The following is a 23,492-nucleotide window of genomic DNA, read 5'->3' on the forward strand; positions in this document are numbered from 1 at the left end:
GCGATTCGTGCGAAGAATGATAAAGAGTCAAGTTATCAGAAGATGACATTTCCGTTTCGATGTCCATCCGAAACAAAAAATGTGTCTCGTTCAATACGCTTGCAAAAAATTTTTTTGGAATAGAAATGAAGATTTTGCAGGTGCCGCCTACAACGAATTTCAACGAAAAGAGGCTGCGACAAATGCAGGTTAGTTTAGATTCTATATAACTTTAAAACTCTGATGAAATCCCCCAAGGCTAGTTTAAGTTTGACTAGGTGAAAGACGCCGACAACGATACACTCTAACTGTATTTGCCTCTTTAAAACTTGAGATTCAACTTTGAGCTTGGTTATCTCATTCTCTGTTAAAGATGCCAAAAAGTGGTCCACTGACAATATTTTTATTATAACATCAAAAATACCTTGTCAGTAGACTATTTTTTATATCTTTTACAGGAACCAAGATAAATTGGCTCAAAAGTTTCTGGTATACTGTAGTTTAAAAAAAAGCGTAAGCCTTCAAGCAAAAACTTTATGAAGTTGAGCCGTTACTTCTTTCATAAAACTATGCCCTAGAATTCATTTTTTTTTGTTTCCTCTTTGTGTTCAGCTCGTTTTCGGCGCATATATAAAATTGAGCTCTTTCCAAATTCTTACTGAACACCTGAAAACTGTATTTTACACAAAATACCGTACTAGCTCATAAAAAGTTCGTGAGAAATATTTTGAGACATGCTCAATTATGTGTACCTGCCAAATTTCCTTGTTTTTCAATTTTGTTTTCAAAAACAAACAAACTCGAATTACAGTCAAATTTCCTGGTTAAATGAAGTGGGTGGTAATTGTGTTGGAACACTTTTCGAAAATTTACAGTTTTTGGTCTAGAATGTCTTTAGATTTACAGTATATAATCTTTAAGATCGGTTAATTTTTTATATTTCAAGTTGCCGAAATTTTCTACAAACTGAAAGATTTCGACATTTGAATCTGTCGCTTAGATTACTGTAAACTCTAATTAAATGTCCGAAGCCGTCACCTTTGAGTTATCTCTTTCCCTGTTAAAGATGCCGAAAAGTGGTCAACTGACAAAATGTTTATCATAATATCACCTATATTTTATCAGTTGGTCACTGTTTGATATCTTTCACAGAAACCGAGATAAATTGGCTCAAAGTTAACGGTTTGAGAGTGCTTACGGTAAAGCGTTCAGTCCGCATTTTGACGTTGTGGTGTTTGCAGAATTGGATTACTGTATGCATTAATTTTTTGCGAACACCACCACCGTAAATTGTTTGTACAATTTCCAAAATTTCATTTTCAATCTTCTAAACCTTCAAGCCATTTTTTTCGCATTGATTCATAGGATTTCTAAATTTCAGATGACTCATAAGTTCTCTCGAAATTTCTAGATATCATAAGAAAACAGTTCGTTTCTTTTTGCTGAACTAGTTTCCTTTTCCCCTATAAGAAGTGACCTCCTATCCACGTGGTTCAGAATCCATTAGCCAATTGTCTCCTCCTCCTTCCAACCTCCTTTATCATTTCCATTACACAAAGTCCTTTTTTTTATAGTTCAGAAAACTTTCCTTTTCCCTCATACATTTTGTCACCTCATAACCAGTTTCTGTCCCTCTGTCCATCAATTTTTTCAAAAAATTAATTCTGACCTTTTCTTTAATTCTCTGCGTTTCTTCAATCTCAATGATCTCTAGTTTCCAATTGCCACCCTGACTAATGAGTATAGTCGTTTTTTGGGTGGAAAATGTATATTTTTTATTGAATTTCAAAAAGTCACCGTGTGCAGAAGGCAAACAAAAACTTTAAACCGTGTCTAGGTCATTCCCATTTTCGTATCAATTCGTGTTAAGGGGGTTTTTTACGATCCTGATCTCTTTCTACCAGTTCTATTCTGAGAGTGTCATTTTGTGTATTCGATTCTCTTGCAGGTAACATGAGTTTTCACGATGAAGAAGGTGGCAGTGACAAGAAAACGATAGAAAATGGAAGAAATGTTGAGGAAAAGGATGAATTGATTGAGAATCCGATAGTGGTGAAGACAAGAAAGGTTAGTTTTTATTTATTTATTTATGGTTTTAAGTTTGCGAAACTGCTACAATTCTCAGGCTACCGTAGCCCTCTAACTTTGAAAGTTGAGCCAATTTATTTGATGATTTAAAGGACATTATATTGAAAGGGTTACGGTGGATTTATTACTGGCTTTTTTTTGTTTTTTGCTGTTTTTGAGAATGAAAGTTTAAACTTTAAAGGTACATGAGGTTCTAGGCTTTTTATATTCCACCAATCTTTAAGATTATATACTGTAAATTTTCTAACGTTCTATAGATCAAAAACTATAAAACTTGCTGAAAATGTTCCAAAACAAATACCACCCATTTCATTTAACCAGGAAATTTGACTGTAATTCGAATTTGTATGTTTTTGAACAAAAATTTAAAAAAAACAAGGAAATATTGTGTTTTTGACACGAATAGGTATACATGATGGAGACTGTCTTATAATGTTGCTCACGAATTTTTGGAGGTGTTATAGTATTTTGTGAAAATAGCAGTTTTGAGGTTTTCAGTGAGAACTTGGGAAACGAATAAAAGTTCAATTTTCCCCTCAAAAGCTTCAAAGAGCTCGAAAATCTCCTGGACAAAAGAGTATGCGCTTTTAACACCGTAAACCTTGTCGGGGTTTCCTTAAATAAAAGAATATGATTCCGAAATGACATACTGTTTATCATTTGTAACTAATCACCTCTCTTAATCTATTTTAAGATCAAGAATTTCCGAATTTCCGGAAATCGATTGTCTCGAAATGATCATACTTCACAGAAACGACCAAAATCAATTGATAGATTAACCGATTTCTCTTTTTTTAGAATCTCTCTCGATGAAAACTGGAAGTTTCCTTATCAGTAATAAATTCTCTCCTCCCGTTTTATGAGATCAATTTGTATCATTTTTTGCGAGAGAAAACTTTTCGACGAAACAATTTAAAACCAATTATTCCCAATTAGAGGTAATTATCATTAATTACTGTACACACGAAATTTCAGAAGAAACGCACCCTGCCATCATGGTTGGATCGTCCCTATCACATTTGGAGAGATCAGTTTCAACAGGACAAGTGTTGTCCCAAAAAGAGGGTTAAACAAGAGGTACTGTAATGCAAATTGGCTCAGCTGAAACTAAATAAATGGTGTCTTAAAGCATATTTGCGCTGTCTCAAATGAAGTCAAAAACATAGAAAAAGTTTAATTATTTCAGCTCATTCGATCCTCAATCTACGTCCTGTTCTTGAATGTGTTTTTGTGTAGCTATATACTTTTTGGAAGTAATATTTTCACATTACGACACACATCAACAGAGAAAGAGGCATCGTTTTTGGATAGTGTTTTGTTTTGTATCACCACGATTTCCACAATAGGTAGGTCAAAACGAGAATACTGTAGATACATCCACTAAACAGAAATATCTGTATTGTTTTTTTACTTCCATTAGAAACAAAAAATTAGAGAAGAATTTAGCTTTCAAAACTTGAATTATCGGCTCTGAAACCCATAAAACCATATAGATTGTCTCAAAACCGTTTACCTATCTATTTTTCAAAAAGTACTTGAATGACCGAGTGGATTTTTCAGCTGACACTTTCGAGGATAGGGGTCCCTGTTTCAAACCCCACCGGTGGCAATTTATTTTTTTCAGTGTTTTTGAGGGTTTCCATGATTGGAAAATGCGAAAATCGGGGTTAAAAAACTTGAAAATGGGTTTAAAAATGCGATGTGTGCTTCTCCTAAAATAGTGGCCAACTCCTCAATGAGCTTATAAGAAACAAATTTCGAGAAACATAATTTTTCCTGCCCCCCCCCCCCCTTTGAAAAAAAAAACTCAAAATCTGGGATCATAAAAAACACAATTCCGAAAATCGTCTAAACTCGAAATCCTATTTTTCAGGATACGGTAATATTGTACCTTTTGATGATCAAGGAAAAATATTATGCATATTGTACTGTCTCATTGGAATCCCACTATTTTTTATGACCGTCGCCACAAACAGCATGTTGGTTTTGGAGATTTGTAATATTATTCATCGGAGTTTCAGTTTGAAAGAGGTGCGTTTTAGATATATGTCTTGAAGTCTTAAAGAAAAATTCTGAATTTCCAGGCTATTAATAAAACGGACCTCCGATGGTACACCTCTGCAATCCTTTTAGCCACTCACTGCTTCATTGGAAGTCTCATTTTCTCATTTTGGATCGATGAACTCCCCTTCCTAGACGCCTTCTACTTTAGTTTCATCTCCATCACAACAATCGGCTACGGAGATTATTCCCCAACTCCAGAAGGCCCTTTTCAATATGCCGTTGTTATGATCTACCTCTGCACTGGAGTCGCCACAATGCTGATTTTCTTCTCCTCTCTACAACGAGGAATCATGTGGATTCATTACTACGGTCGGAAGGTTTCAGACTCAGAAGAGGCTGAAATTTGGTATGGAGGACAAATGATGACAGTTAAAGATTTGGTATCACTGGTGGCTCAGAAATTCGGGAGTACGCCTGAGAAACTTCGAGAAGTGATGCATGATCTGGATAAGATTCTGGAGGTGGCTTGTCAGGAAGCAGAGAATAACGAAGAGGATGATGAGGAGGCGGAGTGTAGACGATTATTCATGAATGCAGAGAGTCCAGTATCTCCTCCGATGCCACGCAAAAAGACTGTGTTCCTATCAGGAAGTTCCGAAGGAGATGATTATCAAGCAACGATTCATTCGTTTACTAGTATCAATCAAAGAAGTATTCCCAAGGAGACTGAAAATGTAAGTTTTTCGGAGTTTTTTTGAAGTCGCGGTATGCAGTCTGACGTGACGGTGTACAGTCTTTAATGTTCGCACAATCTCCTTATGAGTCCTTGCCAGGTGATCACTTTTTGATAGTTATCACAGGAAGCTACACAGATAAATCGACCTGAAGTTAGAGCCTTTTTTTTATCAACTTTAGACCCTTACAAAATCGATCCAAAATTGAAAGAATATCTTGAAATTTTTATGAAATATCGAAATTTAACATCTTCTGAATTTTTTCCGAAGATCACATAAGTGCCTTTTATAAAGGTTGTATTTTTCTCAAAGTCAATGGGTCTTCCAAAATAGTTTCGGGAGCCTGCTGCTAGACTGTTTACGGTATGCGCATTTTTGCATTTTATATGAATAGAGAAAATTTTAAAGCTTCAAAAAAATTAGGTTGAAGTTTTTTTTGATTTTTCTAAATATTCCAATAAAACTAGGTTCATTTTAGTTAAACAAAAATTAGATTCTTATTTTTTAGGCGATCCGTGCTCTTGGTGATCTTCAACACCACCTTCGGAAGCCATCGGTTCGAGCGAGATCCCCTCATCATTCGAGAATGATTGCAAAACCTGCGTCAGTGAGTTTTAATGTTTTCACGCGATTTTAGAAATGCTAAAATTCTTGTTTCAGGACACAAACATCGAAGCGAAAGAGCACATCACATCGCTGGATCTTCGAAAAATGGCTCATCGTGTTCATAGTGATGGACGTCTCCTAGTACAGAATACTGTGTAGATTTTGCTTATATTCTATCATTTGAAACGGATTATGTTTGATTTTGTATAATTACTTAATTGACATGGCTTTAATTTCTCTGTTTTCTTATTCGAAAACTTGATCGGTGTGGGATTTTGTAGTAAAACCATTTTTCTTTTGCTGAAAATCAGTCCCATTTCTGATCACCTTGACTTCTTGTTCAAGACAAAAAACCTTGGAAAATCTCTTTCTTCATTCAGAAAGACGAAGAAACACACCCCGTACAATTTTACGCACACAGGGGGCACAGAAAGTGCGCAATAAGCAAATATTACTCGAGGGATATCGGGAGGATCTTTTGGGAAGGAAGGATGCGCCGAAGTATCCGAGTGTGGGAGGAAAGAAAAAGAAGAAAAGAAGAAAAAGCCAAAAAAAAGTGAAGAGATTCGGTGAAACACCTAGTGAGATCGTCATTATTACAACAAATTGGTTGGGGGAAGATGGAACAAATAAGTTGCGATAATGGTGTGCATGGGACATCTGGATGAACAGACATACAGATTTAGTAAAATTGACTAACTGTGAATAAAAACTAGCTGGAATTTTTTTCAGTTCTACATAACATTTCGACAAATCTCATGTTTGGTGCCTCATCAAAAGTATAGCATGTATTGACTTTTTTTGTGAAAAAGAGTCAATTTCGGAGTTCTACAAAAGTGGTCCAAAATTTTCCGAATTGTCTGAAAATCTCAGAGTATACTGTACAAAATTACAGCTTCACTTTTGTAATTGGCACCTTTTTTGCCAAATTTCCATCTGATGAAATATGCACTTTGTAATAAAATAAGTGCTGAAAATGTTAAAATGAGCACCGAGCATCTTGCCACTTTGAAACCTCATATCTCAATTTATCGAATTTTTACAAAAAATTTGTCGATTACAAAAATGATGCTCTATTTTTTTTAGTATAGTCCAAAAAATTTTAGACCAATCCGAAAATTTCAAACTACTTTGTAGGACTTCAAAATTGACTTTTCTTCTTTGACTTCAAAATTGACTTTTCTAAAAATTTGGGAAATTTTCTTGATTGTTTTCTTGAGAGACACATAACTTGATTTTTTCAGAAAATTATTAATTTTGGCAAGTCTGAAACGGAATTTTTAAATTTCCTGAAATTACAGCTTTCCTGATTCGATTGGTCAGAACATTATTAATAATTTTACAATATGAAAACTACCGTAAAGCCTGTAATAGAAGAGCCTTCGTACTGTCAGCTCAATTATCGCGATTCCTATAGAAGCTATCAAAAATGTGGGAACTGACTCGTTGGCTGAGCCATTACAATGGAGCTCAATTATCTCGGTTCCCATCAGAGATATTTTGTCAACTGATAGAATATTGATGGTATCCTGATAAACAATTTATTAGTTGAATACTTTTTCATATCTTGGACAGGAACGGAGAAAAATCGGATCAAAATGTAAACTTACGGTGCCCTTCTATTACAGGTTTCACGTGAACCACAAATAAAAAATGCAACTATTATCTCTCACCCTTCTTTCCCTTCCACCGCTCCTTGATCCCTTTCCAAAAACCAATATCCCTCTTTTTTTTGCTTTAAGTTCCAAAAGTTGCTCTTTTCTGCCGAGAGCGTTACTCTCAAAAAATCTCTTACGTCCTTTTCTTTCTCTATCCAATAATATATAATGTGTGCTCAAAAAAGCCCCCGAAGGAGGAGGCGCTGCTCAAAAGAAACTCTACCGATTTTTCAACAAGTTCTACAGTAATCTCTGGCGTCTCTCAGTATATCCCGATGGGAGATTTCTTGCGCATGTGATAAAGTACTGAAAGAAAGAAAGAAAGAAAGAAAGAGAAAGAGAGAGAGAGAGTGAGAGAGAGAGAGAGAGAGAGAGAGAGAGAGAGAGACCGATAATTTCGGAGAAGCACAATTCCCTGGATACTCTCGGATGACTCTCCGCCCATTTTGCCATCGCCGTCTCTCGCTCTCTCGTCGGAGAGATCCGAAAGGTTGGGTAAGTGTGTGTGTGCCAAACTATTATCCCATCCATCTGCAGTGCACAGTAGTGTGGAGCTGTGTGCAGTTGCAGAGAACAGTTAGGAAGAATCATCCCTTTTTTAGCCCCTTATTGTTAGAAACTCGAAAAGATGTCGCTTGAATACGAGAAGGATCCAGGATGGCAATACTTGAAGAGATCCAGAGAGCAACAGCTCGCTGTAAGTTTCAGATTTTGAGTTTTCAACATTTTCTTATCTTCTTTGATTTTTCAACTTTTTCAAGACCTAGATTTTTAGAATTTACTCTTATTTCCCTTTTTCGAAATCCTGGAATTTTACCTCTGATGCCAAATATCTCGATTCCTGTAATAGAAAGTGCCCCAACTTTGAGTCAATTTATCTCGCTTCCCGTTTAAGCTATCAGAAATGTGTCAACTAATAGACTATTTTTGGAATCATGATGAACATTTTATTAATTGTCCACTTTAGGATATCTTCTATGAGAACCGAGATAATTAGTCTTAAAGTTAGGGCGGCCTTTTATTAGAATTTCTACTGAAAATATTGGCCGGCTATAATTCTTAAAGTTCAAAATTAAGTTTTCAATAAAAAAAACACAAATTTAAACGAAAACCCAACTGTCTGAAAAGTAGATGTTTAACTAAACGATTTGAAGAAAACTCAAAAATTAATATTTTTGAAATTCAACTTTGCCTTACTGTAGTTTTCGGTTTTTAGATTAATCATCAAATCAATTTGATCAGATGAAATATTTTTAATTAGAAATTCTAAGTTTTTCAAACTTTTCAAGCCTTCATTTCGCGTTTAGAATTTCTATGTTTCGGTTTTTAGAATTCCGTATAACTTATAATAGAAGGTCCTCTTAACTGTTAACTTTGAGCCAATTTATCTTGACTCCTGTGAAAGATATCAAAAAGTGGTTCACTAATCAAATATTCATCATAATATTATTAACATTTGTTTAGTTGACGCATTTTTGATATCTTCAACAAGAACTGAGATAATTGAGCTCAAGGTTTGCATACAGGGTTGACTCCTATTAGAGCATATACGGTAAATTTGAAATTTTTCCAACAAACAATTTTTCTACTTTTATTTTATTTTTACCATCAATCGAATTCATTTTTCAGGACCAATCTCGCCCATACGACTCCAAGAAGAACGTATGGATTCCGGATCCAGAGGAAGGATACATTGAGGGAGAGATCAAGGGACCCGGACCAAAAGCCGACACCGTCATCGTCACCGCCGGAGGAAAAGATGTGACCCTGAAGAAGGACATCGTTCAAGAGATGAATCCACCAAAGTTCGAGAAAACCGAAGACATGTCCAACTTGACCTTCCTCAACGACGCCTCCGTCTTGTGGAACTTGCGTTCGCGTTACGCCGCCATGCTTATCTACGTAAGTCTCTTTTTTTTGCTCTCAGTTTTTCGGCGTTTTGGGATAAAGAGAGAGTTGTTGGATAGACAAACAGTGTGCGCACCCACGCAAAAAGTGGCAAAAACGCTATCATTGTGAAGGGGGTCTCGAGTGGATCCGAGTGAAGAGAGACGGGCGGTGCACAGAGAACGACAAAGATCAAGATAATCAAGGAAGACAATAGAAGGGGGGATTGTTGAACATAATTGAGGATGAGCCATTAGAAACCGTACAATGAAATCGAGAAAAACAAAAGGAAGTATCATAAAACCAGTAACAGAAGGGGCCGTAACTTTTAACTTTGTGCCAATTTTTCTCGGTACCTGTCAATGATATGAACAAGTTGTCAACCGGAGGCTCTGAAATGTCCCAAAAGTCTGGAAGACCCATGTAACTTGGGAAAAACACAATTTCAAGCTAACATTATAAAAAAGAACTTATACAAACTTCTGGGAAAAATTCAGAAGACGTGCAATTTCTAGAACATAACGACCATTGTAAACAGATGGCGGTCCAAGTAACAAAAATATAGAAAAGCCTAAAACCAAGAAAAACTTTCAGACCTATTCCGGACTCTTCTGTGTCGTCATCAACCCATACAAACGTCTTCCAATCTACACCGACTCTGTTGCTCGTATGTTCATGGGCAAGCGTCGTACCGAGATGCCACCTCACTTGTTCGCCGTCTCTGACGAGGCCTACCGTAACATGCTCCAAGACCACGAGAACCAGTCTATGCTCATTACCGGAGAATCTGGAGCCGGAAAGACTGAGAACACCAAGAAGGTTATTGCCTACTTCGCCACCGTCGGAGCCTCCCAAAAGGCTCAGCCAAAGGAAGGAGAGAAGACAGTCACCCTCGAGGACCAAATCGTCCAAACCAATCCAGTGTTGGAGGCTTTCGGTAACGCCAAGACTGTCCGTAACAACAACTCTTCCCGTTTCGGAAAGTTCATCCGTATTCACTTCAACAAGTACGGAACCCTCGCTTCCTGCGATATTGAACATTGTGAGTTTACCCTTATGAGACCCAAAAAGCTGAAGTTATTTTTCCAGACCTTCTCGAGAAATCTCGTGTCATCCGTCAAGCTCCAGGAGAGCGTTGCTACCACATTTTCTACCAAATCTTCTCGGACTTCAAGCCACAGCTTCGCAACGAGCTTCTTCTTGACAAGCCAATTGCGGACTACTGGTTCGTCGCCCAGGCTGAGTTGCTCATCGATGGTGGGTCCCAGTTTAAGAACTTACTCCCAATCAATTGATTTTACAGGAATCGATGACACTGAAGAGTTCCAGTTGACCGACGAGGCCTTCGATGTCCTCAAATTCTCGGAGACCGAGAAGATGGATTGTTATAGACTCATGTCAGGTCATATGCACATGGGTAACATGAAGTTCAAGCAACGCCCACGCGAGGAGCAAGCCGAGCCAGATGGTCAAGATGAGGCCGAGAAGGCATGCGCCATGTTCGGAGTTGATGCCGATCAATTCTTGAAGGCTTTGGTCTCCCCAAGAGTCAAGGTCGGAACCGAATGGGTGTCCAAGGGACAGAACGTCGATCAAGTTCACTGGGCCATCGGAGCCATGGCTAAGGGTCTCTACGCTCGCGTATTCAACTGGCTCGTCAAGAAATGTAACCTCACTCTTGACCAGAAGGGAATTGACCGTGATTACTTCATCGGAGTACTCGATATCGCTGGATTCGAAATCTTCGACTTCAACTCCTTCGAACAGTTGTGGATCAACTTTGTCAATGAGAAGCTCCAACAATTCTTCAACCATCACATGTTCGTCCTCGAGCAGGAAGAGTACGCCCGTGAGGGTATTCAATGGACCTTCATTGATTTCGGTCTCGATCTCCAGGCTTGTATCGAGCTCATTGAGAAGCCACTTGGTATCATCTCTATGCTCGATGAGGAGTGCATTGTGCCAAAGGCTACTGATATGACTTTGGCCCAGAAGCTTACCGATCAACATCTTGGAAAGCATCCAAACTTCGAGAAGCCAAAACCGCCAAAGGGAAAGCAAGGAGAAGCTCACTTCGCCATGCGGCACTACGCCGGAACTGTCCGTTACAACGTGTTGAACTGGCTCGAGAAGAACAAGGATCCTCTCAACGACACCGTTGTCTCAGTCATGAAGGCTTCCAAGAAGAACGACCTTCTTGTCGAGATCTGGCAAGACTACACCACTCAAGAAGAGGCCGCCGCTGCTGCCAAGTCTGGAGGAGGACGTAAAGGAGGAAAGTCTGGATCCTTCATGACTGTCTCCATGATGTACAGAGAGTCCCTCAACAAGCTCATGACTATGCTCCACAAGACTCATCCACATTTCATCCGTTGTATCATTCCAAACGAGAAGAAACAATCCGGAATGATCGATGCTGGACTCGTTCTCAATCAGCTTACCTGTAACGGAGTGTTGGAAGGAATCAGAATTTGCAGAAAGGGATTCCCTAACAGAACTCTTCATCCAGACTTCGTCCACCGTTACGCTATCCTTGCCGCCAAGGAAGCGAAGTCATCTGATGACCCGAAGACCGCTGCTGGAGCCATCCTCCAATCCCTCATCAACGCCAAAAAGCTCAACGACGAGCAATTCAGAATCGGACACACTAAGGTCTTCTTCAAGGCTGGAGTCGTTGCCCATATTGAAGACTTGAGAGACGAGAAGCTTAACCAGATCATCACTGGATTCCAATCCGCCATCCGTTGGTACACTGCCACCGCTGACGCTGGAGCCAGACGTAAGCAACTCAACTCGTACATCATTCTTCAACGCAACATCCGCTCCTGGTGCGTCCTCCGTACCTGGGATTGGTTCTTGTTGTTCGGAAAGATCCGACCACAACTCAAGTGCGGAAAGATGGCCGAGGAGATGGCCAAGATGGCCGAAGAACAGAAGGTTCTCGAAGTTGAAGCCAAGAAGGCCGAAGCTGCCAGAAAGGCTCAAGAAGAGGCCTACGCCAAGTTGTCCGCCGAGAGATCCAAACTCTTGGAAGCCCTCGAACTCACCCAAGGAGGATCCGCTGCTATTGAGGAGAAGCTCACCCGCCTCAACAGTGCCCGTCAAGAAGTCGAGAAGTCTCTCAATGATGCCAACGACAGACTTTCCGAGCACGAGGAGAAGAATGCTGATCTTGAGAAGCAACGCAGAAAGGCCCAACAAGAAGTTGAGAACTTGAAGAAGTCCATCGAAGCCGTCGACGGAAACTTGAGCAGATCTCTCGAAGAGAAAGCCGCCAAGGAAAACCAAATCCGTTCCCTTCAAGATGAGATGAACTCTCAGGATGAGACCATCGGAAAGATCAACAAGGAGAAGAAGCATCTCGAGGAGAACAATCGTCAACTCATCGACGATCTTCAAGCCGAGGAAGCCAAGCAAGCTCAAGCTAACAGACTTCGTGGAAAGCTCGAGCAAACTTTGGACGAAATGGAAGAGGCTGTTGAGAGAGAGAAGAGAATCCGAGCTGAGACTGAGAAGTCGAAGAGAAAGGTTGAGGGAGAGCTCAAGGGAGCTCAAGAATCCATCGATGAGCTCACCGCTATCAAGTTGGAAGCTGATGCTTCCCTCAAGAAGAAGGAGGCTGATATCCATGCTCTTGGAGTCAGAATCGAAGATGAGCAAGCTTTGGCTAACAGACTTACCCGACAATCCAAGGAAAATGCTCAACGCATCATCGAAATCGAGGACGAGCTTGAGCACGAAAGACAATCCAGATCCAAGGCCGATCGTGCCCGCGCTGAGCTTCAACGCGAGCTTGATGAGCTCAACGAGAGACTCGATGAGCAAAACAAGCAACTCGAGATCCAACAAGAGAATAACAAGAAGAAGGACTCTGAAATCATCAAGTTCCGCAGAGATCTCGATGAGAAGAACATGGCCAACGAAGACCAGATGGCCATGATCCGCAGAAAGAACAACGACCAGATCCAAGACTTGACCAACACTTTGGATGCTCTTCAGAAGGGTAAGGCCAAGATTGAGAAGGAGAAGGGAGTCCTCCAAAAGGAATTGGATGACATCAACGCTCAAGTCGACCAAGAGACCAAGTCCCGTGTTGAGCAAGAACGTCTCGCTAAGCAATACGAGATCCAAGTTGCTGAGCTCCAACAGAAGGTTGACGAGCAGACCAGACAGATCACCGAGTTCACCTCCACCAAGGGAAGACTCTCCAACGATAACTCTGATCTTGCCCGCCAGGTCGAAGAGCTCGAGATCCACTTGGCCACCATCAACCGCGCCAAGACCGCCTTCTCTTCTCAACTCGTTGAGGCTAAGAAGGCCGCCGAGGACGAGCTCCATGAGCGTCAAGAGTTCCATGCTGCCTGCAAGAACTTGGAGCACGAACTCGACCAGTGCCACGAGTTGCTCGAGGAGCAAATCAACGGAAAGGACGACATCCAACGTCAACTCTCCAGAATCAACTCCGAAATCTCGCAATGGAAGGCCAGATACGAGGGAGAAGGATTGGTTGGATCCGAGGAGTTGGAGGAGCTCAAGAGAAAGCAGATGAACAGAGTTATGGACCTCCAGGAGGCTCTCTCTGCTGCTCAAAACAAGGTCATCTCCTTGGAGAAGGCCAAGGGAAAACTTTTGGCCGAGACCGAGGACGCTCGTTCCGATGTCGACCGTCACTTGACTGTCATCGCTTCCCTCGAGAAGAAGCAACGCGCCTTTGATAAGATTGTTGATGACTGGAAGAGAAAGGTTGATGATATCCAGAAGGAGATCGATGCCACCACCCGTGACAGCCGTAACACCTCCACCGAAGTCTTCAAACTACGCTCATCCATGGACAACCTCAGCGAGCAAATCGAGACTCTCAGACGCGAGAACAAGATCTACTCCCAGGAAATCCGCGACATCAACGAGCAAATCACCCAAGGAGGACGTACCTACCAGGAAGTCCACAAGTCCGTCCGTCGTCTCGAGCAAGAAAAGGATGAGCTCCAACACGCTCTCGACGAGGCCGAAGCTGCTCTTGAAGCCGAGGAGAGCAAGGTTCTCCGTCTTCAAATCGAAGTTCAACAGATCCGTTCCGAGATCGAGAAGAGAATCCAAGAGAAGGAGGAGGAATTCGAGAACACTCGCAAGAACCACCAACGTGCCCTCGAATCCATTCAGGCTTCCCTCGAAACAGAGGCCAAAAGCAAGGCGGAACTCGCCAGAGCCAAAAAGAAGTTGGAGACCGACATCAACCAACTGGAGATCGCTTTGGATCATGCCAACAAGGCCAACGTTGACGCCCAAAAGAATTTGAAGAAGCTCTTCGACCAAGTCAAGGAGCTTCAAGGACAAGTCGACGATGAGCAAAGAAGACGTGAGGAGATCCGTGAGAACTATTTGGCCGCCGAGAAGAGACTTGCCGTCGCTTTGTCCGAATCCGAGGATCTTGCCCACCGTATCGATGCCTCTGAGAAGCACAAGAAGCAATTGGAGATCGAACAGGCTGAGCTCAAGTCATCCAACACCGAGCTCATTGGAAACAACGCTGCTCTTTCTGCCATGAAGAGAAAGGTCGAGAACGAGGTTCAAATCGCTAGAGTGAGTATTTTTTTAACAGAAACCCATTCAAATGAAATCATTTTCAGAACGAATTGGACGAGTACTTGAACGAGTTGAAGGCTTCCGAGGAGCGTGCCCGCAAGGCCGCTGCCGACGCTGACCGTCTTGCCGAGGAGGTTCGTCAAGAGCAAGAGCACGCCGTGCACGTCGACAGACAACGCAAGTCGCTCGAGCTCAACGCCAAGGAACTCCAGGCCAAGATTGATGACGCCGAGCGTGCCATGATCCAATGTGAGTGGATTAATATCTAGCCATTCCTAACTATGAATTTTCAGTCGGAGCCAAGGCTCTGTCGAAGGTCGAGGAACGTGTGCGAAGCGTGGAAGCCGAGTTGCACTCCGAGCAACGCAGACATCAAGAGGCTGTGAAGGGATTCACCAAGCAGGAGAGACGCGCTCGTGAGCTTCAATTCCAGGTCGAGGAGGACAAGAAGGCGTTCGACAGACTCCAGGAGAACGTCGAGAAGCTCCAACAGAAGATTCGCGTCCAGAAGAGACAAATCGAAGAGGCGGTGAGTCTTGAGAACCAGATTAGCTAGAAAAAATTCGACTGAGGAAATATATACAATTTTAAGCTGAACAATTTGTAGTTAATAATTTTAATGAGGCTATTGTAGTTCTTGAGATATTTCTGGATTTAAAACAGTATACCGTATTCCCTCGAATAGAAACCAAACGAAACTGTGAACTTTGATCTGAATTATCTCAGTTCTTAAGAAAGGTATCAAAATTTTCTCAACTGATAATATGTTTGTCATATTATCAACAACATTTTATCAGTTAATTACTGTTTGATACCTCTCATAGTAACCGAGATAATTGATCTCGAAATTGATGATTTGGGTGAGCTTCTGCCCGAGGAATACTGTAGTTTTCGATGGTTCTAACTTTAAAAGTTTGTATCTTGTGAAACAACATAGTTAGGAACACATCTTCAACTGTGGAAATATACATAATTTTAGGTTGGGCATTTTTTAACTAACAGTTTAAAAAAATTCTCAATAGTGTTAGAAATGTCCAATTTCCAAGCCTTATCAATTACAGTACGAATAGAATCCCACCCTAGTTGTATACTTTGAGCTCACTTATATCGGTTCCTATGAGAGATATCAAAAAGTAGTCAAATGATAAACTTTTCCTCATAATATCACCAGTATTTTATCTCTTGATAACTTTTTGATATCTTTTACAGAAACCGAGATAAATTGGCTCAAAGTTAGGGGACCCTTCAATTACAGGTTTTACGGTATCTCATAAATCAAAACCACGGAAACAAACTTCATGGAATCTGAATTTTTCCTATCTCAAAACCAATATTTCCAGGAAGAGGTCGCCACCCAGAATCTGTCCAAATTCCGACAGATCCAACTCGCTCTCGAGAATGCCGAAGAGCGTGCCGAGGTCGCCGAGAACTCGCTGGTCCGCATGCGCGGACAAGTTGTTCGCTCGGCTACCGCCAAGTAATTTAGCCCGGAAACATGTTCCATTCATAACTTCACTTTCCCCCGCCCCGCCCCTTTTGACCCCAAAAAATCCTCTTTTCTATTGTCTCGCTTTTCTTCCAGCTGTTCTGCTGCCCCTATATACACACAACTTCTCATAGTTTTGTAACTCTTTTCTGTTATTTTTTAAAATCCATTTTTTTCCTTTTAGAACGATTCGCGTCCCCACGTCTTCTAAATCCCTTATTCTGAATTCTTTGAATCCGCGACGCTCCACACGTCGTTTGGCTTTTGGTAATTCAGAATCCACATGACGTCTTCTTTTTTCTCGATTCCAAAACAAGCGATCGACTCTCTCAATTATGTCTTCATATCAAAAAATAAACAACTGCCCCAGGCTTTCTACTGTAGAAATCAATTTGACCTTTTTGTTCAATCTCAAAAAATTAAAATCCACAAAAAAAATCTATCCCATCAAAAAAACGGTGTGTTTTCCAAGAGAAATAAAGTTGTAATTTAAAAAACTGACTTTTTCCTTATGTAAACATTCTTTTTCCTCTTTCTTTATCTTTATTGACTCAGTGATAAGGAAACGAAGGATATGTGGAGCCAGGATACTTCAAAGAGAAAGGGAGAGAGAGAGAGAGAGAGAGAGAGAGAGAGAGAGAGAGAGAGAGACACACACAAAAATCTCAAGTAGTACGGTTTCGCGCGTTTTCCAGGAATCTGTAGGGGGAGAATTTCTGGGAAAAATGGACGTGGGCACTTGGGTTCAAGCGAGGGGGTCAGAAAGAGCGCCCCAGTAAATTTAGGAAAAATTCTAAATTCGCTGACGAATTTCGTTGGCTGAGTTTCACAGTTTTAAATGAAGAGCGGAAAAGCGCGCCTTGCAACCAGTTGATTTTGAAGAAATAGATCATGATCTAGATCAAACCCGCGTCCAATTTGAAAATTATTAAACTTCTTCTGGCCTACGAGTTTGCTGGGGCGCGCTTTCTGACCCCCTCGCTTGAACCCCAGTGCGTGGGAGAAAGGAGAAAGTTTGTTTTAGATGAAGGTACAAGTTGCGATTGAGAATGAAGAGAAGGAAAATTAGAAAGACATTTTTACAAAAATTAAAACCCAGTATTTACTGGTTTCTGACAATTGATGGTTAATGTGAATTCCAATGGGATCGCTAGAAAAGATGGAATCCCGGAATTTGCCCATTGCTCCACATAAAAACCAGAATATTTCGAAAGTCGTCTGTGTAGGTGAACTCTGGTAAAAAAAAGTTGATTTTATAAGCAACCTATATGACAGCCACGGTTTGAGAAGCGGAAATTTGAAAGATGTCAGAATGGGGGAAGAATAAACAGAACAATGCGCGAATTCGGGTTTTTGCCATCAGAAGTCAGAAAACATTGTCACATGTCCGAGTACAACAAAAAAATCTAGCAAAATCTTCAATTGAACACAATTTTGCAAAATGCGAAAATCAAAATCAAGAACAAAAAATATATAAGATGCGTAACAAGAAATAAAAAAGAGATTTATCAGACGGTCATTTTACACTGCTCCTCGTGATAACGCATTTGATATCTTCTTGGGAACGTCTTCTGGCACACGCTGCACTTGAAGCGTTGCGTTTCCTGGAAAAACGAAATATGTGAGATTCATTGAATATCTGGCTACCAAATTATAGTGATCTTTGAGAGTGCGAAGAATTAGGAAGGATTTCGGGCAGAAGATGCATTCATACAGCTTCTTTCCATGGGTTTTATGTCGATGGAATGTGATTTCCGAGAGGTACATGAACTCTTTCGAGCATTCGGGACACTGAAAAAAGAATATTTTGTTTTAAACCTTAAATTATCAGCTCTGAAACATACAGATAGACTCAAAAACCATGTTTTTACAATTTTCAAAAATAGGTGCTCAAATGGCCAAGTATATTTTTCAGCTGACATTTTTGAGGCAAGAGTTCTCGGGTTCGAACCCCACTCGAAGGTTTTTAGGATCGAGAAATTCGAAAGTCAAGGTTTAAAAACTGGAAACTGAGTTCAAAAGCCTGGACCCACAAGTTCAACTTCCCTCGGAGCCCAAGTGAACGATATTTTGAGAAAATTACCTTTATAGGTTGATGCTCATCAATAGAATCAACAGTCCGAATGGTGTCGGTTCGAGTTCTTGGAACACTAGAGCTTGATGATGGCTGTTGAGCACTAGAGCTTGTGGATAGCTCGGTTTTTCGTGGATCGCATGACATCCGATGGTTGTACAATGAGAATGATGTGGAAAATGTTTCCGGACAATGCGGACACTTCAAAGAGCTTTCTTGATGAGTGCGAGTCGATAGAGGAGGAGATGGAGGTGGTGATGGTATCGATGGCTGTGCCGGTAGTTGTGAAGCATATCCCACAAGGTTTGGTCCATTGCCTATGCTACAATTCCATGTCTTGTAAGCCTTATTGCATTCATGCTGACGGAGCAATGTGCTGTCCTGACAGCTTCGTCCGCACTTCTTGCACACGTACAGCGAATATTCGATATTGATGTGACGCGCGATGCTGCTCATCGAGTTGTATTTGGCGTTGCACAGACCGCATGTGAGCATTGCGTCGATTCCGTGCGCACGTCGACGGTGGGTAAGAAGGTTGCCGGTGCTGTTACAAATCGTTCCGCAAATGGAGCACTGGAAAACAATGTTTCATTAAAAACATCCACTTAAGAAAGAATTAAGCTTTTAAAACTTAGGTTATGTTTTGAAAGTATCAAAACTATAAAGGTAGTCTCAAAAACCATGTTTCTAGCCGAAGTGTTCGAATGGTCTAGTGGATTTTGGGATTTTTTATCTTAAATTTCTTAATGTCCCTTACCGGTGGCTGGAACGGCTTCTTATCCTCTTCTTCTTCCTCTTCCACGTCCTCCTGCTCCTCCTGCTCCACATCGCCTTCCTCTTCTCCCTCGCTCATCTCTCCCACATCTATACGTGGCGGTGGACTAATGCCACGTTGTCTTCTGCTTCGGGTACTGTATCCAACCTCCTGTCCTCCCTCTCCCCTTGCCACTAGCACTGGCATCTCTTGCTGTCTTCTAAGCCTCGCTCGACAATGTCTCAAATGATACTCAAGCGATCGCTCGTTCAAGAACATCTTCTGACACAAATCACACCGTGCCGATGGTTTATCAGGAAGGGCAACAAGCGGTTGTGGTGTGGCCACAGTGCATTTCTTCTTATGAGTGTCGACCAGAACTGGGATGTGTACTCGCGAAGGCAGATTTCACACTTAAATTTCTCCTGCTCCTCTTCCTCTCCTTCTTCCTCATCTTCTTCTTCCTCCTCCTTCTTAACGCAGCTTATCTGATGCTTTCTAAGCCACCCAGTGTGCATATACCGCTTTCCACACTTCTCACAAGTGCCACCTTGTTTCTTCTCCGTTTCTTCCGATGCCACATCGTCATCAAATTCTCCTCCTTCTTTCATCGGATTCTCCGTCATCACCACTCCATCAGCCGACGCTTTCCGTTTTCTCGAGTCCTTCAGCTTGCAGTCATGTCTGTTGAGATGCCAAGTAGAGGCAAAGGAGACGTCACACTTCTGGCAATGATGAATTTTGTACTCTTGAGTCAGATGGAAATGAATATGGGTTCTACTGGTGTACTCCTTATTGCATGTACCACAAGTTCGCATGTCCTTCTCCGAATGCGCCTGATGGCGATGGTCCAGAAGTGCGCGAAGTGCGGTGAACTGCTCGGAGCAGATGGAGCACTGAAAATTGGATTTTTTTGGTTTTTCCACAGAAAAATTAGGGTCAGTTTTTGACAATACAGTTAACAACAAAAACAACAGAAAATAATCTTTATTTCAATATTAGAACGACTTACCGAACACAACACCTCTGCATCTCCTCCTTTCTTCTTTGCCCAATACTTGGGATTTCCGGTACTTCTTCTACGTGTCACCGGCAGCACGGGTGCTTCTGAAGCTTCCGATTCCAATTCATCTGTATGCTCTCCTTCTTCTAGTTCCAACTGACGCCTTCGCTTTCTGCCGTACTCATTCAATTCGTTAACCCGCTTCACACTGGCTTCTTCTGAAGCGAATCTCATATTCCACGTGTAATGGTCGTATTCATAATTGTATTGAATACCTGACGACCCCTCATGCAATACAAGATATTCCTGAAATATTCTAAACATCAAAAAAATTCTCTTCGGCTTCTCACATCTTCTCTCTCCTCGATTTTCGGGTCAATCAGCTTGACAACGTCACCTGGCGTATAAATCTCGATAGGAGGTGTTTCTCTGTTCAATAGGTCTCTCAATTTTTCGTTCTTTTCCACTAGCTCCGGGCGGTTTGAAACCTCCTCAAACATTGCTTTGAAATGAGCCAACATTGTCTCATCTGGCATTTCAGAGTAGAAATTTCGCATTTCTTTTTCTATCAGAGGGCGAGGAGAAACTTTAACATCCGATGGTCCAGGCTCCATCATAGTGGCTGACTGGTTTTATACTGGAAATGCGTTTTCTGTTTCATTTTTAATTCAAACTATTCACTCTATTGAATAAAAAGTAAAAGAAATCATTTTACACCATAAAAATTGAATGAAAAAGAAGTCAAAGGAGAAGCCAGTCCGGAAAACTTCTCCGGGATTAAAGGCGCATTGTGGTTGAAACGGAGCGAGTCTCGAAGCGCTTACCGGATTTGAACGATTTTCAAAATTTAAAAAGCACTTTTCAACATTTCCGACTGATTCCAACGAAAAAGCTTTATGAAAACAATAACAAAAAATCATAAATTCCGTTAGTTTATTTGGAAAACTGGCAAGCAATATTTACAGAAATAAATAATAGTCATATTTTATACATCAGTTGTGATTAGTAGCAGCCAGCTCACAGACTTCGTTGAACTTGGCAATCGCTTCTCTCCACGAAGAACCGTCAAAATTCGTCTCCCAGAAATCGGCAAACTGTTGAATGGCTTCCGACCAATCAGAGAATGTGTGGACGGATTCAATGTTGAGAAGCAAGTTGATAATGTCGAAGATGGTATTACGAAAGATGTTTCGTCTCTTGATATCACAACTCAACGAGTACTCTCCCACTTTGCCGCCCGCCAATTTGCCGTACTTCGCGGTAACCACAACAGCCATAGTGGCGGCGAAGCCAAAATAATCCGCCTGATAGTTCCATGGGCGTCCGTCTATCATTTCCGGCGAGTCGAAATCTTCAGTTCCAGCACTTCCCTTGAATGTCTGACCCTTCATGTGCATCATATCGATGGCCCGTCCCCAATCGATAACCTTCACCACAAACGTATCGTTGCTTATGAGAGCGTCCTTGTCCCAGTTTGGATCAATCCTAAAACATATCATTATATTTGATTGAACCTAAATTTCTGATTAACTCACTTTCTTGTGATCATGAAGTTGTCTGGTTTGATGTCTCCATGGATGATATTACAAGCATGTACCTCCTTCAATATACGAGCCATTTGGGTGAGCAAGAAGCAGAAGGTGCCAGTTCGGCTCCTTTATACTGTTGGCGTACTCCAGAAGTGTTCCATACTCATGGTATTCGTTGACAAGGATTGAGGCAGTCGAGAAGACGTAAGCATCCATCACTTTCATGATACACCAGTCAGCCATCTTCACTCGATCCTCGCGATCCTTGATCAACCGATTGCGCATTTGATCGCAAATGTACACTTCCCAGAAGCACGACGGAACCTCATACTTCACAGCCACAACCTTCTTCTCCTTGTTCAATGCCTTGTACACCTTGGCGTATCCTCCCTGTCCAATCAGCGTTTGGATATGGAACACTTCTCCTCCGATCTCAAAATCCCTGTTTGCCTGGATCTTCGGTGCTCTCTCCTGGAATTCGTGCATGTTGATTGGCGCACGGACTGATTCCACCAATCCTTTACGGAGTGTCTCATCCCACGGATTTATGTCTCCTTTCCTGATGATCTCACTACGGCGGCGTTTGAGAATTCCAGTTGTTTCTGCTTCGTTAGCGACGATGGCAGATCGAATCTCATCGGCACCCCGGTACAAGCGACGTTCGTGATTGTCAGAAAGCCAGACAATCGATGAGTTGGCAGCTGATGATGGAACTTGCTTCGGTGTTGGTGGTGGTGGAGCTGGTGGCGCCGCCTCTTCCTCACGACCAGCCACCGACTTGTTGCCAAAGAACATCTCGACATCCGCATCCTCCAATCCGGCAATTGGTGTAGAAGTGGCGATCGAGTCATGGATCGACTCATCGTCGAACACTGGAAATATCGATTTATTGAAAATTCTGTTTTTTTTTTGCTGAAACTCACCATCATCTTCATCTCCAAATGTTGGCGGAGTCCTGAGCGATTTTTCTGATAAACGAGTGTCTTCTAGCTCCTTCTTTATCTTTGAAACCGTTTTATCTTTGGTATCCTCCTCTTTCGGCTCTTCAATCGGCGCGAGCTCGTCGAAAACCATATTCAATCTTCCAGACGTGTTCAGACGATCATTAGTCACATTCATCGTTGAATCCGGATCACAAAGCACCGAGAAGTTGCTGGAGATTTCTGTGGACTTGATAGGCATCGTTTCAGTGGAAGTAAGGACGTTGTCATTGAAACGCAGTGCTAGCGCTGGTCTAGTGGCATCCGTGAAGCTGGAGGTAGATTCCTTTCATGCCCAGATTTTCACTATACTGTCCGAGTATCTTGTATAGACGGAGCATCGTCTCGTCGTTGCGCACGGCGTCGAATCGCCGGTCCCAGCGAATCTTGTGGAGGCAATCCATGACACCTGCTTTCATTTCGGGGAACGGGAGCATATGGGAAAGCGTCTCGATTTGTCTGCAAACCAAACATAATATTTAGCTCCATTCTCTCTTCAAACTTACGTCGTGAACGATCCCAACGCATCAGCAGTAGGATTGTACTCCAGGTCTCGGAGTGCTTCGTCAATTCGGGTCATTTTTGGCCTGAAAACCAACTAATTCTCTTGAAGGTGTGCGTAGTGAATGAAGGGAAAAACGGTGGGTGAGGAGGGTGAGGAGGAGGTGAGGTTTCATTAATATACAAAGAATGGAACAACTGGGAACGTAAAAACTGAACTCGTTGAGCCGATAACAAAGAATTACTCGAAAAAGCTGGCTCAAATCGAGACCGTACGAATCGGGGAGACACCCAAAAGCGGGAGACACCCAAAAGCGGGAGACACAAAAGCGGGAGACACGAAAGCGGGAGACGAAATTGCTTACCGTACCACCGTTAATTCCCAAACCGAGAGTAACCGAACGGCCGAAAATGATGTTCAGGAGCATAAAAAAGGTCTCAAAATTTTTTAAAACATATTTTCATTTATCTCGGGTATTTTATTCATAAATTTACTAAAAATAGTCTAATTTTTTACAACGGAACGGAGGATTACGGTAAGCAATTGCGTACTTTCTCCCCTTTCGTCTCCCCAGGGTTGCAACCGGCCGGGCTGAGATTATTTTTTCTCCGGCCCGGCCGGAAGC

At 41.7% G+C, this 23,492-nt stretch overlaps 4 protein-coding genes across 4 annotated transcripts; 2 read left to right on the forward strand and 2 right to left on the reverse strand.

The window, feature by feature from the left end:
- Positions 1 to 1,932: 1,932 nt before the first annotated feature.
- Cbr-twk-1 lies at positions 1,933 to 5,570 on the forward strand (the record flags this gene model as incomplete). Its single annotated transcript, XM_045236840.1, has 7 exons — positions 1,933 to 2,046; positions 3,043 to 3,144; positions 3,254 to 3,413; positions 3,941 to 4,098; positions 4,152 to 4,805; positions 5,314 to 5,412; positions 5,466 to 5,570. 7 exons carry the CDS (start codon positions 1,933 to 1,935, stop codon positions 5,568 to 5,570), a joined length of 1,392 nt encoding a protein of 463 aa, XP_045097439.1.
- A 2,127-nt stretch (positions 5,571 to 7,697) lies between these two features.
- Positions 7,698 to 17,435, forward strand: Cbr-let-75 (the record flags this gene model as incomplete). Its single annotated transcript, XM_045236849.1, has 9 exons — positions 7,698 to 7,766; positions 8,699 to 9,064; positions 9,551 to 14,536; positions 14,584 to 14,788; positions 14,833 to 15,068; positions 15,880 to 16,016; positions 16,410 to 16,509; positions 16,737 to 16,880; positions 17,313 to 17,435. The coding sequence occupies 9 exons, from the start codon at positions 7,698 to 7,700 to the stop codon at positions 17,433 to 17,435; spliced, it is 6,366 nt and encodes a 2,121-aa protein (XP_045097438.1).
- Positions 17,436 to 17,546: 111 nt separating this feature from the next.
- CBG21912 lies at positions 17,547 to 20,473 on the reverse strand (the record flags this gene model as incomplete). Its single annotated transcript, XM_045236858.1, is given in 6 exon segments — positions 17,547 to 17,816; positions 18,109 to 18,672; positions 18,857 to 19,132; positions 19,150 to 19,749; positions 19,866 to 20,162; positions 20,207 to 20,473. The coding sequence occupies 6 exon segments, from the start codon at positions 20,471 to 20,473 to the stop codon at positions 17,547 to 17,549; spliced, it is 2,274 nt and encodes a 757-aa protein (XP_045097437.1).
- A 375-nt stretch (positions 20,474 to 20,848) lies between these two features.
- Positions 20,849 to 22,945, reverse strand: CBG21913 (the record flags this gene model as incomplete). The annotated part of the gene is made up of 5 exons (XM_002629831.2): positions 20,849 to 21,341; positions 21,444 to 22,257; positions 22,309 to 22,637; positions 22,678 to 22,824; positions 22,872 to 22,945. 5 exons carry the CDS (start codon positions 22,943 to 22,945, stop codon positions 20,849 to 20,851), a joined length of 1,857 nt encoding a protein of 618 aa, XP_002629877.2.
- Positions 22,946 to 23,492: the final 547 nt, after the last annotated feature.

This window comes from Caenorhabditis briggsae, assembly GCF_000004555.2.
Source record: "Caenorhabditis briggsae complete genome, chrI, whole genome shotgun sequence".
In the NCBI taxonomy this organism is placed as follows: Eukaryota; Metazoa; Nematoda; class Chromadorea; order Rhabditida; family Rhabditidae; genus Caenorhabditis; species Caenorhabditis briggsae.